The sequence below is a fragment of the Bacillus rossius genome, chromosome 1 (assembly GCF_032445375.1).
Source record: "Bacillus rossius redtenbacheri isolate Brsri chromosome 1, Brsri_v3, whole genome shotgun sequence".
Classification (NCBI taxonomy): Eukaryota; Metazoa; Arthropoda; class Insecta; order Phasmatodea; family Bacillidae; genus Bacillus; species Bacillus rossius.
This window is the reverse complement of record NC_086330.1, coordinates 261,333,498-261,351,619: the sequence shown is the minus strand read 5'-3', so window position 1 is coordinate 261,351,619 and position 18,122 is coordinate 261,333,498. Positions and strand designations below refer to the sequence as shown.

At 39.5% G+C, this 18,122-nt stretch overlaps 1 protein-coding gene across 1 annotated transcript in view; it reads right to left on the bottom strand.

Moving 5' to 3' along the window:
• LOC134527293 (CLIP domain-containing serine protease B4-like) overlaps positions 1-17,028 on the bottom strand; it is a 69,716-nt gene extending 52,688 nt beyond the window's left edge. Inside the window, exon 1 of the mRNA XM_063359848.1 lies at positions 16,919-17,028. Coding sequence (XP_063215918.1) covers positions 16,919-17,028 — 110 coding nt within the window. The remainder of the gene's footprint in view (positions 1-16,918) is intronic.
• Between the last annotated feature and the right edge of the window lie 1,094 nt (positions 17,029-18,122).

Sequence of the window (18,122 nt, the reverse complement as noted above, 5' to 3'; positions counted from 1 at the left end):
ACACACAGGAAACGAAACGTATACACAGTACACACAGGAAACGGAACGTACACACAGTACACACAGGAAACAGAACGTACACACAGTACACACAGGAAACGAAACGTACACACAGTACACACTGGAAACGTATACACACAGTACACACAGGAAACGGAATGATCACACATACAGTAGCGGAAACACACAGGCTTAGTTGGAAATCAGAATACAAGAAATAAAAACATTAAATTTTTACTTTCAATATTTAATTACTTCTCAACATTACACAAATACAAGTAAAAGAAGCCATTATTGTATGTAGCCTGCTTTCCTCAGTTCTTTGAGTATGAAGGATATTTCTTTGATGCACGAATAGTTTCCTTCACAAAGCGAGCCATGTAGAAGTCTTAGCCGGTCAACCATTATGTTTGGATCTTTCCATGATGTGTAATCAATCTCTTCTACCACCATCTTACTTGCTTGTTTATTATAAATACTGTCAATATCACAATCATCCCAGTGATCATAATAAGCATTATCAGATTTATTTATTATAACACGACGTTTCCAACGTTTCGGTCTCAGGACATCGCCACATTCTTCGATCTTGTCAGCTCTAGGTGCTTCATCACAGTCTATACCTTTGTCAACAGCCTCAGAGTCACTGTAACAATCACTGTAGAAGACATCCTCTTCACCCAGATTACCGTATGAATTCGCTATCGATGATGTCGAAGTGTCTTCATCGTCTTCATGCTTCCTTTTTAGGAGTCCATCATTTTTACAAAGAATGGAGGATCTACTGAATATAGGCTTGAATGTATTCTCACTTTTCACGGTGTTGATACTGCCATTAGTTTCAGTATTCCCGAAGCCATTAGCATCCTTCAATTTATGTTCTTTCTCACGATCGGGTGAGCTAATACCATCACGCTCAGGACAAGGAAAATTATTGTCGTAATGCAGATCACTCTTCTTTAGTCTAGTGGATCCATCAGTGTCCTCTATGCCGTAAGTAGTCTTGACTTTACATGTTCTACCATGTCTTTTTAAGCTGTCAATTCGTGTTAACAACCTGCTACAACGATTACAGCTTAACATGTTGCGTAGTGGGTTTCTAGCACAATCATTCTTCCCATGACGTCTAGCATTCCTTCTCATGGCAAAATCCTTGCCACAGTAACTACAGCGGCTTCCTTCCGATTCAGCTGCAGATAACAAACCACGATCCATGGTAGCTTCTGTGACTAATGCCAGATGCAAACTAAGAGTTTTAAATTAGATCCAATACTTAAATAGAAATTTTTTCATATTTCATCAGCGAGAGTTAATTTATCTCATACAAAAGTACTTGCTGCAACTAGTTCTGCTTTTCAACAACTGATGACGTCACGTATTGCTTGCAGGTAAATAATATTTAGTTCTTTAATGCAGGATGCGGGATGCTCACTAACGATCGCAAAAGAAAGATGGCTTCGCTAGACTCCAAGGAAAAGGAAGTTCGTCTTGCATGTTGGTGCTCCACAGATGTCTCATGGAGTAATATTAATTTTACTGAGTAATGATATTTTTTAATTCCACCTGATAAAAATATTGCAAGTTTTGATTTAGTAGCAGAAATTATCGAATTAAATGTAACTCCAAATAAAATGACATGTCTCATTAAGAGTAAAACTCCTTCATGGAGAGATCGGTTTCTCAGAATAGTCAGATACACTTGAAGAAACCACAGGAATGATTGCAAGAACACGGGAAAAACCATCAAAATATTGATAAGAATAATCAGGAGCACACGGAGAAAAACCATCATAATATTGACAAGAATTATCGGGAGCACACGGAGAAAAACCATCATAATATTGACAAGAATTATCGGGAGCACACGGAGAAAACCGACATAATATTGACAAAAATTATCGGGAGCACACGGAGAAAACCACCACACATTTTCTTGGATATCATTAAATTTAAAAAAAAAATTAAAAATAAAAATAAATTAATAAAAAATTTAAAACAAAAAAAATCTACAAAAAAATACACAAAATTCTGGCTTGTACTAAAACTCTATCTTTGCTCATCAATGATAGAGTTTTAGTACAAGCCAGAATTTTGTGTATTTTTTTGTAGATTTTTTTTGTTTTAAATTTTTTATTAATTTATTTTTATTTTTAATTTTTTTTTTAAATTTAATGATATCCAAGAAAATGTGTGGTGGTTTTCTCCGTGTGCTCCCGATAATTTTTGTCAATATTATGTCGGTTTTCTCCGTGTGCTCCCGATAATTCTTGTCAATATTATGATGGTTTTTCTCCGTGTGCTCCCGATAATTCTTGTCAATATTATGATGGTTTTTCTCCGTGTGCTCCTGATTATTCTTATCAATATTTTGATGGTTTTTCCCGTGTTCTTGCAATCATTCCTGTGGTTTCTTCAAGTGTATCTGACTATTCTGAGAAACCGATCTCTCCATGAAGGAGTTTTACTCTTAATGAGACATGTCATTTTATTTGGAGTTACATTTAATTCGATAATTTCTGCTACTAAATCAAAACTTGCAATATTTTTATCAGGTGGAATTAAAAAATATCATTACTCAGTCAAATTAATATTACTCCATGAGACATCTGTGGAGCACCAACATGCAAGACGAACTTCCTTTTCCTTGGAGTCTAGCGAAGCCATCTTTCTTTTGCGATCGTTAGTGAGCATCCCGCATCCTGCATTAAAGAACTAAATATTATTTACCTGCAAGCAATACGTGACGTCATCAGTTGTTGAAAAGCAGAACTAGTTGCAGCAAGTACTTTTGTATGAGATAAATTAACTCTCGCTGATGAAATATGAAAAAATTTCTATTTAAGTATTGGATCTAATTTAAAACTCTTAGTTTGCATCTGGCATTAGTCACAGAAGCTACCATGGATCGTGGTTTGTTATCTGCAGCTGAATCGGAAGGAAGCCGCTGTAGTTACTGTGGCAAGGATTTTGCCATGAGAAGGAATGCTAGACGTCATGGGAAGAATGATTGTGCTAGAAACCCACTACGCAACATGTTAAGCTGTAATCGTTGTAGCAGGTTGTTAACACGAATTGACAGCTTAAAAAGACATGGTAGAACATGTAAAGTCAAGACTACTTACGGCATAGAGGACACTGATGGATCCACTAGACTAAAGAAGAGTGATCTGCATTACGACAATAATTTTCCTTGTCCTGAGCGTGATGGTATTAGCTCACCCGATCGTGAGAAAGAACATAAATTGAAGGATGCTAATGGCTTCGGGAATACTGAAACTAATGGCAGTATCAACACCGTGAAAAGTGAGAATACATTCAAGCCTATATTCAGTAGATCCTCCATTCTTTGTAAAAATGATGGACTCCTAAAAAGGAAGCATGAAGACGATGAAGACACTTCGACATCATCGATAGCGAATTCATACGGTAATCTGGGTGAAGAGGATGTCTTCTACAGTGATTGTTACAGTGACTCTGAGGCTGTTGACAAAGGTATAGACTGTGATGAAGCACCTAGAGCTGACAAGATCGAAGAATGTGGCGATGTCCTGAGACCGAAACGTTGGAAACGTCGTGTTATAATAAATAAATCTGATAATGCTTATTATGATCACTGGGATGATTGTGATATTGACAGTATTTATAATAAACAAGCAAGTAAGATGGTGGTAGAAGAGATTGATTACACATCATGGAAAGATCCAAACATAATGGTTGACCGGCTAAGACTTCTACATGGCTCGCTTTGTGAAGGAAACTATTCGTGCATCAAAGAAATATCCTTCATACTCAAAGAACTGAGGAAAGCAGGCTACATACAATAATGGCTTCTTTTACTTGTATTTGTGTAATGTTGAGAAGTAATTAAATATTGAAAGTAAAAATTTAATGTTTTTATTTCTTGTATTCTGATTTCCAACTAAGCCTGTGTGTTTCCGCTACTGTATGTGTGATCATTCCGTTTCCTGTGTGTACTGTGTGTATACGTTTCCAGTGTGTACTGTGTGTACGTTTCGTTTCCTGTGTGTACTGTGTGTACGTTCTGTTTCCTGTGTGTACTGTGTGTACGTTCCGTTTCCTGTGTGTACTGTGTATACGTTTCGTTTCCTGTGTGTACTGTGTGTACGTTTAGTTTCCTGTGTGTACTGTGTATACGTTTCGTTTCCTGTGTGTACTGTGTGTACGTTTAGTTTCCTGTGTGTACTGTGTGTACGTTCCGTTTCCTGTGTGTACTGTGTGTACGTTCCGTTTCCTGTGTGTACTGTGTGTATACGTTCCGTTTCCTGTGTGTACTGTGTGTACGTTTAGTTTCCTGTGTGTACTGTGTGTACGTTCCGTTTCCTGTGTGTACTGTGTGTACGTTCCGTTTCCTGTGTGTACTGTGTGTATACGTTCCGTTTCCTGTGTGTACTGTGTGTACGTTCCGTTTCCTGTGTGTACTGTGTGTACGTTCCGTTTCCTGTGTGTACTGTGTGTATACGTTCCGTTTCCTGTGTGTACTGTGTGTACGTTCCGTTTCTTGTGTGTACTGTGTGTACGTACCGTTTCCTGTGTGTACTGTGTGTACGTTCCGTTTTCTGTGTGTACTGTGTGTACATTCCGTTTTCTTGTGTTTACTGTGTGTACATTCCGTTTTCTTGTGTTTACTGTGTGTACATTCCGTTTTCCTGTGTGTACTGTGTGTTCATTCCGTTTTCCTGTGTGTACTGTGTGTATATTCCGTTTTCCTGTGTGTAAATTACGTTTTCCTGTGTGTACTGGGTGTACATTTCGTTTTTCTGTGTGTACTGTGTTCATGGACTATATGACTGACATTGTTCATGGCCCGGTCTTGCGGTCCGTGCCTTTTCGTTGACGGTGCTTCCAAATGTGCTGTCTTTTCGAAAGCGGTGCTTCCAAATGAGCTGCCTTTTCGTTGGCGGTGCTGACTTTTCGTGGTCGGTGCTTCCAAAATGTGGTGCCTTTTCGTTGTCGGTGCTTCCAAATGTTCTGTCTTTTCGTTGTCGCTGCTGTCTTTGCTGCCTTTTCGTTGTCGTTGCTTCCAAATGTGCTGCCTTTTCGTTGGCGGAGCTGCCTTTTCGTTGGTGGTGCTGTCTTTTCGTTGATGGTGCTTCCTTTTTGTTGATTGCGCGTAGTACAAAATGTAGTGATTGAATATTTACTAGTTTATCACCTCTTGGTGTTACTAAAATATTTTTCAAGGTTACTTGCTCCTTTAGAATGTATAAAAATGTCACGATGGATTAATTGAATATAATTAGCTAACGACGAAGGTCATGTGGTCCTGAAATGACTAGCCTATACGTCTGATAATGACATGACTCGGTCTCATGGACTGAAGACAATTGTTCTTTATGTGCGGTTTTGTACATGAACGGCTTATAGGTTATTCAGATTATTCAAAAATTAGACTTTCATGATAGGCTTATCGTCACTGTATTAATTCTTTGGTTAGGTATATTGACTTATGATTAATAAACTCCGCGAAAGGTAACGGAAAAAAGAATTTAAAATTTATTTAAAATTTGTTACAACTGTCACTGGTCAAGAATCGAACCGTGGACATGGATCCATCGATTCAATTTGTAAATTAATAATTGATTTTTTCGGAGACTATTGGAATTTTTCCCGCATTTCTAACTAAATAATTACATGATTTCAACATGGCGGTCAAATTTCAAGATGGTGGGCACCTCAGCAATAATAAATTATTACTGCACTGTAGCATGTTAGAATAGAATTTGCATGATGGTAAGACAAGTACACACAATATGGTGACCTCCAGCAGACGAAAACATGATGGTGGCAATGACCACTAGCATGTACTGAACATAAAATGACGGATCCGTGATGGACATCAAGGTCAAAGTCAAAGATCAATGTCGAGGTCAAATTTCAAGGTTAAGGTTAAATTTCAAGGTCAAGGTCAAATTTCAAGGTCAAGGTCAAATTTCAAGGTTAAGGTCAAAGGTCAAGGTCAAAGGTGTGGTGATGTCATACCAGCTGATGGTAAATACCTTGTTATTGGTGGAGGTAGGTCAGTCTGAAGGTGGCTTCTGTGGAGGAAGGATCTGTTGATTTTATATTTTTTGCCCTCGCCGGTTTCGAATCAAGGACGGGAATCGATATAAACAGAATTCTATTAAGTTAATTTTTTGATGAATTTTGAACTTTTTTTTCATTAAAATCGGATAATAAATAAAGATTTTCAAGATGGCGTCTAAATTTAAAGATGGCGACCATAACGATAATTGTAACATTAATAGGACCCAATATGGCGGTCTTAACGAAAAGTGTAAGAATGATATGGTACTCAACCAAGATGGCGGGTGTAACGAAATATGCAACATTTATATAATCCAAGATGTCGACCGTAACAATAACTGCAACAGTGGTTTTTAAGATTTTTATTTAATTCGATTATTTAATTTTTTAAATGATTTTTAAAAATTTTCCCGATTTTCTAACATAAAAAATTGCGGATTTTCAAGATGGCGACCGTAACGAAAATTGCAACGGTGACGTCACGATTCGAAGTTGGTGGAAATTACTAGAAATACAAAATGGCAAATGGATAGCATGGATTAACATATGGATTAGCATAGATTGGCATACGGATTAGCATAGATTGGCATACAGGTTAGCATAGATTGGTATACGAATTAGCATAGATTGGCATACGGATTGGCATAGATTGACATGGATTAGCATAGATTGGCATGGATTAGGTTAGGTTAGCATAGATTAGCATATGGATTAGGTTAGGTTAGGTTAGGTTAGCATAGATTAGCATATGGATTAGCATAGATTGGCATGGATTAGGTTAGGTTAGCATAGATTAGCATATTGATTAGGTTAGGTTAGGTTAGGTTAGCATAGATTAGCATATGGATTAGGTTAGGTTAGGTTAGGTTAGCATAGATTATCATATGGATTAGCATAGATTGGCATGGATTAGGTTAGGTTAGCATAGCTTAGCATATGGATTAGGTTAGGTTAGGTTAGGTTAGCATAGATTAGCATATGGATTAGGTTAGGTTAGTTTAGTTTAGTTTAGTTTAGTTTAGGTTAGGTTAGGTTAGGTTAGGTTAGGTTAGGTTAGGTTAGGTTAGGTTAGGTTTAGTTTAGTTTAGTTTAGTTTAGTTTAGTTTAGGTTAGGTTAGGTTAGGTTAGCATAGATTAGCATATGGATTAGGTTAGGTTAGTTTAGTTTAGTTTAGTTTAGGTTAGGTTAGGTTAGGTTTGCATAGATTAGCATATGGATTAGGTTAGGTTAGGTTAGGTTAGGTTAGCATAGATTAGCATATGGATTAGGTTAGGTTAGGTTAGGTTAGGTTTAGTTTAGTTTAGTTTAGTTTAGTTTAGTTTAGGTTAGGTTAGGTTAGGTTAGGTTAGCATATATTAGCATATGGATTAGGTTAGGTTAGGTTAGTTTAGGTTAGGTTATGTTAGGTTAGGTTAGGTTAGGTTAGGTTAGCATAGATTAGCATATGGATTAGGTTAGGTGTAGTTAGTTTAGTTTAGTTTAGTTTATTTTAGGTTAGGTTAGGTTAGCATAGATTAGCATATGGATTAGGTTATGTGAGGTTAGTTTAGGTTAGGTTAGGTTAGGTTAGGCGTGCGAAGGAAGTACCTACGGGCTCCGACCAACAGCGCTTCTCTGCTGTGAAGTATTAGGAGATCAGAACTTGAGAGGAGGTAGTAATAAAAACTTGCCGGTGCCGTTGCGCGTCGTGGAAGTAGAGCGCGCCAAAACACACGGTTGCCTGGCCGTATGTATCCGGCGTTCATAACACGTGTAGAAGTAGGCTTATATTCGTTACCTCCTGGCTGTTTATTACCGCCTAATACTTTTCATAGCGAGACGTCCTGGCGAGCTGGTCTGTCCGTCGTAACGGGACATTTTTTCGTGCGTACATGGCTGATGAACGTAACGGGACACTTTTTCGTGCGTGTATGGCCGGCGGAAGTGACGTAATCCAACATGGGTGATGAAGCGAAGCCTTAAGGTGTCTGGATCGGATCCCCGGATCCCCCACCACCCACCGGTGCCCTCATACATACTATATACATCTACTTAGGAAACTTCAATGGGTGTGATTTCAACAGCAGAGGAGACTTTGACAGGTGCAGTTCCAATGGTTGAGGATTGTGCAGTGTTTCGAAAACAGTATTGAAAACAGCAGTCTCGGTGACAACAATGAGCAACGGAAGTTCATAATAAAGTTCAACACAGCATCATAGGTACTGTCTTCAGATATTTTACCAATGTATCTTATGCTTTCAGACATGAAAGAATTAGATGTCAGAATAATGTCCAAATAAGACTATCAGTGTATCAAAGGTAATAAACAATTTAGACAGTCCAGTCTGACCTAGCATCCACAACGTGGCTGGTAGATGTGGCATCAACAGCATTGATGTCGACGACCGCTGATCCCGGTGGAAGGTGTACCATTATCAGTGACAATGCCAGGAGACTTTAAGATTGCAGTTATGCTAGCTGAGGGGACTTTGATGACTACAGAAATGACAAAGGCTCCGACCTCATCAACTACCAATGCTGATGTGCTATTATCACGTACACTCGGGTACTACATCTACTGCAATACAACCTTTTAAAATTGTATCACTTGCAGGCATCATGAACCGCCATGCACTAAAAATTTGACTACAGTACGGTACAAGTGTGACACATGTAGAGCTGGGCCAATCACCTATTTTGCCGATCATGCCGATGCCGATCATCTGCTGCCGATCTTGCCGAACTTCTGAGCCAATTAGAGCTTTTCAAGTACCTCTGATTACACGTTGCTTTTAATGGATCACAATAAATGGTGAAATATTCCCAGACAAAACTACTCTATTTGACATGATTACTTATAAATCACCACACACACGCACACACAATTAACTGCGTTAAAATGTAATAAGGTCAAACCAAATCTTCACCTAATCACAACGGGTACACGTCGTTTGTCCTAAAATCGTTTGTCCTAAAGCGTTTATCCTAATTTCGTTTGTCCTAAAAATTAGGACAAACGACTTTAGGACAAACGACTTTAGGACAAATTAATTTTAGGACAAACGACGGAATAGCTTCAAAATATTTTTACTCTGAGTTTTAGGACAAACGACTTTAGGACAAACGACTTTAGGACAAACGACTTTTAGGACAAACGACGGTTCCAATATCGATAAATCCTTACTCTGAGGTTTAGGACAAACGACTTTAGGAGAAACGACTTTAGGACAAACGACTTTAGGACAAACGACATTAGGACAAACGAAATAAGGACAAACGACTTTAGGACAAACGACATTAGGACAAACGACTTTAGGACAAACGACTTTAGGACAAACGACTTTAGGACAAACGACTTTTAGGACAAATGATTTTAGGACAAATGACATTATGAAAAACCAAGTTAGGACAAATGACATTATGAAAAACCAAGTTAGGACAAATGACTTTAGGACAAAAAACTTTGAGTCAAACTATTTTATTTAAAAACCACAGAGCATGTGAGAACTTACAGTAAAAGAAAAAGTTTAAAAAAATAATGTTATATACTGAGGAAATACTTTACATTCTATGTAAAAATAATTCAGCATTTACGTTCGTTACAATTTTTAGACATCTAGGAATGGACGACTACGGTTTCAACGACCTAAGTCTGTTTTTTTTTTTTTTTTTGCCATCTTGGATCCGCCATATTTAAATAGAGTGCCCCACTCATTATGATGAAATTTTCGTCATGACCGCCATATTAAATTTTTCTGTTCCGCTGGAGGCCGCCATCTTGGATGCCGTCAACTTTGTTTCTGTTCTTTGTTCCTAGATAGCGCCAGCAATGCTTGATTATTTTTTGTTCTTCTGGGTGCCGCCATCTTGCATACCTTTGACTTTGTTTCCGCTGTTTGTTTCTAGAAAGCGCCAGCTTAGCTCTTTATTTTATTTTTTTTTTTGTTCTTCTGGCGGCCACCATCTTGGATACCATTGACTTTATTTCTGCTGTTTGTTCATAGAGAGCGCCAGCGTCGCTCTGATTCATCACATAAGGTCGATGTTCAATTACCTACCATAGCTATTATGGTCCTTATCGAAATATTAAATTTAAATTTTTTAACAAAATACTTTGGAAGCGCTGTGATTCGAACCATTGAAGCTCTGATCTCTAAGTTGGAAAACATACGCCTTTAACCGCACGGCCATCGGACATTTACCAAACTGAGAATAAAATAAGGTATATATAAAAATAACATGCAATTTCGAACTTGCAATTTTTTTGATTTGAAGTAATAATAGCATCACCTGTTCGAGACAGAACCACCATCATGTATTAAGACGTAACTGTAACAATTATCGTTACGGTCACAATCTATAATATCCGTATTTGTTTTGTTAGGAAGACGGGAAAAAATTTAAAAATCATTAAAAATTAATCAATCGAATTTAATAATAAATTTCTTAAAAAACACCGTTGTACTTTTCGATACGGTCGCCATCTTGAAAATACATAAGTTTAATGCTAGAGATTCGAGAAAAATTCCAAAATTCATCAAAAAAATTACTTATTAGAATACTGATTAATTAGTTTGATTCCTGTCCTTGCTTCGAAACTATTAGAGCAAAAAAAAACAGATCCTCCCTCCACAGAAGCCACCTACACTTGATCTACCACCACCAATAGCAAAGTATATATATATATCGTCAGCTGATATGACGACATGTCCGCCATCTTGTCTTCATCCGCTGGAGACCACATCTTGTTTTCGTCTGCTAGAGTTTGCTGATACCATGTTAGTATAATATTCTGTTCACCATAACTTTGTCCTCAATTGTTGGCATTGAACTTTGACCTTGACCTTGAAATTTGAACTTAAATTTTTAACTTAACCTTGAACTTTGACCTTGACCTTGAACTTTGACCTTGACCTTGCAATTTGACCTTGACCTTTAAATTTGACTTTTACCTTGACGACCATCAGGGATCCGTCATTTGCGTTCAGTACATGCTACCAGGAGCTACCACCTGCTGGAGGTCATTGCCACCATCTTGTTTTCGTCTGCTGGAGGACACCATCTTGTGCGTGTACTCGTCTTATAGAGTACATTACCATCATACTTGTTTAAGTTTTACCCGCTAGAGTGCAGTAATCATTTATTATTACTGGAGTGCCTGCCATCTAGAAATTTCGGTGCCATCTTGGAATCGTGTAATTATTTAGCTAGAAAATCTGGAAAAAATTCCAAAATTCATCAAAAAATTCACTCAATAAAGTAATGATTGATTGTATCAATTCCTGTTCTTGGTTCTATCCTTGGATGAAGCAAAAAAATAATTTTATGGAAAAAAAATTATTATAATAAATTATTATCAAAGTCCTAAAAGACACATGAAATCACCTATTACCATCATCCTTTAAACCAATACGACCGCCATTTTAGATATTTGTATTTATTGACTTATTAGTTCGGGAAAAATTCCAAAATTCACCGAAAAAATCACACATTATTTTACATATTGAATCGAAACTTTCTTCGATCTATGAACGAAGCTGAAAATAAATTTAATTTAAAAACCAGAAAAATGTCAGGTTCGAGAAATAAAACACCGCAAGTTATTTTACAAACATAATATTTATTACATAATTTCTATCCTACTAAGGGATCACTTGCGAAAGCCAGCAATCTTATAAACATTTAGCCCTGCATAGACGTGAAACGACTTATTCTTAGCTCCAACAGCTCCAACAGCTCCAACAGCTCCAGAGGCTCAAAATGCTCCAAATGCTCCAACAGCTCCAAATGCACCAAATGCTCCAAATGCTCAAACAGCTCCAAATGCTCAAACAGCTCCAAATGCTCCAACAACTCCAAATGCTCCAAATGCTCCAACAGCTTCAAATGCTCCAACAGCTCCAAATGCTACAAAGGCTCCAAATGCACCAAATGCTCCAAATGCTCCAACAGCTCCAAATGCTCCAAATGCTCCAACAGCTCCAAATGCTCCAAATTCTCCAAATGCTCGAAAAGCTACAAATGCTCCAAAAGCTCCAAAAGCTCCAAATGCTCCAACAGCTCCAAATGCTCCAAATGCTCCAACAGCTTCAAATGCTACAAAGGCTCCAAATGCACCAAATGCTCCAAATGCTCCAACAGCTCCAAATGCTCAAAATGCTCCAACAGCTCCAAATGCACCAAATGCTCCAAATGCTCCAACAGCTCCAAATGCTCCAACAGCTCCAAATACTCCAAATGCTCTAAATACTCCAAATCCTTAAAATGCTCCAACAGCTCCATTATCTCATAATGCTCCAAGGCTCAAAATGCTCCAACAGCTCCAAATTCTTCAAATGCTCCAACAGCTCCAATTACACCTACAGCTCCAAATGCTCCAACTGATTTCAATTACATTTTTTATCGATCTTGACATGATTACATGCATGACTTTATTAGTATACATTTTGGATGTCAGTGGTGACTTTTTTACACCTTTAAGTTATACATTTATTTAGAAATGAGCTTTCGAGAAATGATAAAATACATTTTTTAAAAATCTTAATTTTTCTTCAAGTTTATACACATGCAATTAATGGAAACCATTATTTTATGTAGCCAGCTTCCCTCAGTTATTTAAGTATGAAGGATATTTCTTTGATGCTCGAATAGTTTCCTGCACAAAGCGAACCATGTAGAAGTCTTAGCCTGTCAACCAATATGTTACGATCTTCCCATGAGGTATAATCAATCTCTCTGCTACGTTCATCTTCCTTGTATGTTTATAATAAATATCATTATCCCTGGTGTCTTCTGTTTCAACACCAACCACAAGGTCACTTTCGTCATCAAACCAGTGATTGTCACAAGCTTGATTAGGAAAATTTATTTTGTGCCGGAAATTAGGTATTTCGTCACATTTTTTTAAATTTTTCTATAATTTAAATATATTTTTTTTTGGAAATCTTATTTTTTTAATTTATCTGGTTGTTAAGGGGGTGATTTACTCTTTGTTAGGCCGGTGTACGCCACGTGTTTAAACTTTGTGCCAGTGGACCGAAGACCCCTTTCCCAGGGGGACTATCTGATATTTTGCTGTCAAATGTGGACGTGGGCAGCCCGGTTGTAATTTCTCTCGCCTGCAGTCACGTCCCGAGTTTGTAATTTTATTTCTCTTCATGACCAAAATTGCATAGAGCAGCTTCTGGGCTGCAAGCTGCTACTTCTTAGAGGCCTGCTGAGAATAGCAAGTCTCGTCACAAATGGGTCTCCAGTGGACCTGTGTTCCCACCTTAGTGGCTATATCTGTCCCCCCTTCCTCTCTCTCCACCTCACCTTAGTTCTGAGAAATAAAGTCGGGAGCAGTGACCTGACGTGAAATTAGCCAAGACGATGGGCTAGTTCAAGGACTTTCTCCCTGGTCTTACAAAGACGTCCACGACATCTAGCGGCAGAAAAAGTAACCGCGGGCCTGGTCGCCAGCGTGTAGAGCACACCCTCGTGACACCTGGTGGCAAGTCAGATCACCGCCTCAGTTAGTTCCCCTTTACGCCGCTAGAAAGCAGCGCCGCGGCGCCATAAGGCACTATGTTTCTTCTCGCGGCCTGTAGAAGTCGATTGTTTGTTGCCTTCTGTACTTGCCGGTAGAGAGCGCACATGTCGTGTTTTTGTCACGACCGCCTCGGACTCCTTCGCATGTTTTCGGCCATGAGCCGAACCTTCCCCCTCTTTTTTCCTAGGGCCGACCACCCGATTTAATTAGTAGCTTTGACCATCATCGCCGGGACTCAGTACTCTGACCTCGGCTGTTGACCACGTCTTCTCGGCGTCCTCTGCGCTAAGAGGCTTTTCGCGGGAATGGCGATTTTCGGTTGCAAAAAATATGTAGTCAGGTGCTTAAGGGATGTGATCCCATTTGTACAGTAGCCAGGCAGATGTAGTTGTTAGAAAAAGTAATGTGTAGTTAAATTTTTTTTTGTTATTCTTTAAAAATTTGTTTTCCTAACGCGCATCTACGATTTCTCGGTGCGCGTCATCCTGATGACGGCGCGAGACACCTGGGAGGCCTGTTTCCACACCCTGTTTGGTGAGTAATCCGTTTTTTTTTTTCCTCCCCATATTCCCGTTTGTTGGCCTTTCGCGCCGACTGTGTATGACTGTCTGGAAGCAGGTCTAATTCGTTTTGAATTTGACTTGTGTTTCAGACAGGGTCCAATTTTCTGGGGAGAGAAACTGCTCCCCGCATAATCTTCGGGACCTCCAGCTGATTTCCCCCTTTAGAAGAGTTTTCCTCTCTGTCCGACGTCATCCTGGGAAGACCCGGGTGATAAGAGCTATATATATTTGCTTGCATAGAAGGAACTAAATTCATTAAAAAGATACCAGCGAGCAGTGCTTTAAGAACGTAATCCTCAAGAACATGTAAAATCAAGGAAACTAATATATATGTAATCATTGGGAGAATCAAATTTTTGGTGCTATACTTGAAATTTTGTTAATGTAATCATTTCTTTGTTAAGGTGTAATATGTATTGTTTTAAATAATATAGGGGCTTCACCTTAACTTTGTTAATTACTAAGATCTTTATTATCATGTCGAAATAATGCTAAAGCAAAACCTCTTAATAATAAACCAGGAAAACATAGAGACCAAATTATTTATATAGTGTATTTATTTATCATATAACTTCTTCTACATAACGATCCACGAACTCCCAAGTTACTAGTGTGCAGGGAGTGTAAATTTTGTCTTGTTCACCACCTCGTGTCCCCTCTGGAAATTAACTTTAATTTTCTTAATATTTTGCCCAGCAGTTTCCAAGTGTATCAATCTACACCATATTTACTTCCCCTTAATAACACCTTTTTAATTACAGATTATTCGCAGTTGAAGTGTTATGTTTTGTGTATGTATTTGTTTATAGTTAAGGGCATGTGTTATCGTTGTTGTCGTTTTGTATTTAATTAATATGTGTTATGTTCCAATCACAAGCCGCATACATCTGAATCATTAAAATTAATTATTATTCGTTAATTCATATATTCTTTTTCATGTATGTGTTCAATACTCATAATCAACATAATAGACCCGTTTGGATGGTATAGCAACGGCGCCCAATTCACCAAAGTTATATGTATTTAGCTATATTACTACCATTGGGAAACTAATACTATTGTAGCACACTTCTACATATATACTTATAAGTACTATAGTAATTGTTATAATACAATACATTTTGTAATGTAATGTAATGTAATGTAATGTATTGTATTATAACAATTACTATAGTACTTATAAGTATATAAGTAGAAGTGTGCTACAATCATATTAGTTTCCCAATGGTAGTAATATAGCTAAATACATATAACTTTGGTGAATTGGGCGCTGTTGCTATACCCTTTAAACGGGTCTATTATGTTGATTATGAGTATTGAACACATTACATTACAAAAAAGTGGCCCACAACATGGTGGCTCGAAGAGGAATTTCACTGTAAACACTGAAATATTATTACAAAAATGTCTTCGGGAAAAGGGTACGAACTTCGTAATCGAGCTGCTAGCCAGTCTGCTGCCATGGAGGAAGTTAGGGAGCTGGAGGAGTCAGAAGCCTCTCCATTAGACAATTACCCTGCCCCTGTTCAGGAGCAGGATGATCACAGATATGCTGCCACCTACAGTAGCAGTATTAATGTACCAAGGGAACAGGTAGAACCTGCTGTTACCCCCATTCCTGCCAAGTCACCAAGCGACTCAGATGAGGAACAATCTGAGGAGGAGGAATTCCAGGGAGTCGGGACAGCTGAAACCAGCATGCCAACCGCTGGGACAGCAGCAACCACAGGTCCTGCAGTGAACTCCATGACTACTCAGCCCCCTAGGATAACAGATATGTCACAGTTGCTGCAACAGCTGAGATTGATAATACAAATCGAAGGACAGCAAACAGCCAGCCAGCTGAACAACTTAGTCAGTCATCAGCAAGAAATGCAGAGCAACTTAGTCAGTCATCAGCAAGAAATGCAGAGCAACTTAGCAAGTCAACAGCAGGACATGCAGGCTAACCTAACCAGCCAAATAAACAGCCAGAATGCAGAGATGCGTCAACACATTGACAGCAAGATGGATCTACTCAACTCCAGGTTGCAAGAGGGACTGACTGAATTGGAAGAGAGGATAGAGACTAGATTGCAGGACCAGTCTCAATCAATGACTCAACTGTCAGAGCAGGTCCAGACTCAGGCATCCAGAGTTGACAATTTGGAAACTCATACCACCACATTGGTGAGGGTAGTAGATAGGGCCAGACTGGAGCAGCAAGGACATGCCCAGGTATTGAGTGAGATGTTAGAGGAGGTGGAGAACACAACAGCCCTACTAAAATCAAGATGGAATAGTGTGGAAGCAGAGTTCAGAGTTGTGGCAGAAAAGAATTCACAGAGTGGGGATGCAGCCATGCAGCTACAGGCCACCCAGCAGAAAGGTGGGCTGCCTAGCAATGTGACTTCTGTCACATCACTCACCCCTACCATGCCTGCACCTACTACAGCAACTACACCTGCCGTCAACCACTCTCCTCAACCACGTTCATGCTCACCTGCACACTTGGACCAGGTCACACTTATGCACCACCCCGCCAAACACTGGTCGGAGTCTATTCCCACATTCTCTGGCAAGTTACAAGAAAATCCTATTCGCTTCTTGAAGAAGTTTGAGGATTATGCCAGAACGTTTGCCTTGACAGACACAGAGAAATTAAAGTGTCTGAATTTTGCCCTCAAGAGCACGGCATTCTATTGGTGGGAGCTTCAAAGCACTCAGACTACTTCCTTCGACCAATTCAAGGACCAATTCAAGAGCCAGTACTGGAGCTTGAAAGTACAAGGCAATCTGCGTGCTCAGCTACATGCTGACCGTTTTGACAGCAAGAGAGGTGGTTCGCTGGAGGCGCACATAGTCACCATGTACGAACGCACCAGGTACTTGGACATCGTCATGTCAGACGAAGAGTTCATCGCCACCATGCTAACACAGTTACCTGTCGCCTACCAAATACAAATGTCTGGCCATGCCTACAAAGATGTCACAGAGTTTCGTGATCACGTGTTGGCAGTAGACAAATTACAACGCCTTCAGAAGGGTCAAGCCAGCAAGGAGGAGTCTGAGAAGCCATCTCAGCCGGCCTACCAAAAGCAAGGACCAGTTAACACTTACTGGCAAGGAAGAAACAAAGACGACAGACAAGCAAATGTACATCTCATAAACTGTGAGAAGAGTACCAGGTACTCTGAGTCAGAGCCTAATAACAACAACAGTTTCAAGTATGGATACAAGAAGGGTAGGAAATCATACCAGAACAAGCCCTATCCGAAGAAGAAGTGGTGGAACCAGCGGCCCAGGAGCAACAGTGAAGGTGAGGATGAGGATCAGCGGCAACAGAACAGGAAGGCAATGGAACGGCCTCCCAGGAAGTCAAGCTATAGGCATAGAGCTGCTGAATCAGATGGAGAAGCTGATTACCGCCCTGTAAACCAGAAGCGCAGCTATCCATCAACAGCTTACTATCAGCATGATTACCGAATGCCACACACCAGAGTCCCGACTGAACAGGAGGAAGGCTGCGGAAACATAAGAAGTACCGGCCCACCTGCCAGTCATCAATATTCATTTCCCTATCCACCGCCATCACATCATTCACCCAGCCAGCAGAGCATGGGATATTTCCAGCGCAACACACCTATCAACCCCATTGCTACTGAGTTCCGGACTGCTGTGGCCCATGCAGCCCATGGTCCATCAAGCAGCTGGACCGCACCAAGTGGAAACCACCCTGCTACATCATCAAGTAGCAACAACCAACGGGACAGCCCGTTAAACTAGAGTGGGACCAGATTAAATCGCCCCGAACCACGACCCATTATCCAGACGAGGGGGAACATGCACACACGCCAGTAACCATTGACACACGACATGGTTACATTAACTATCACAAATTTATTTGCACTGTATTAATGAAGGAGAATGAGAGGGAGTTTCTCTTCAGAGAGATACATGAGGATGATCTACCTCAGATCAAAACTGTCTGCCCAGAGATACCGCTAGAGGTAAACGGCATCGG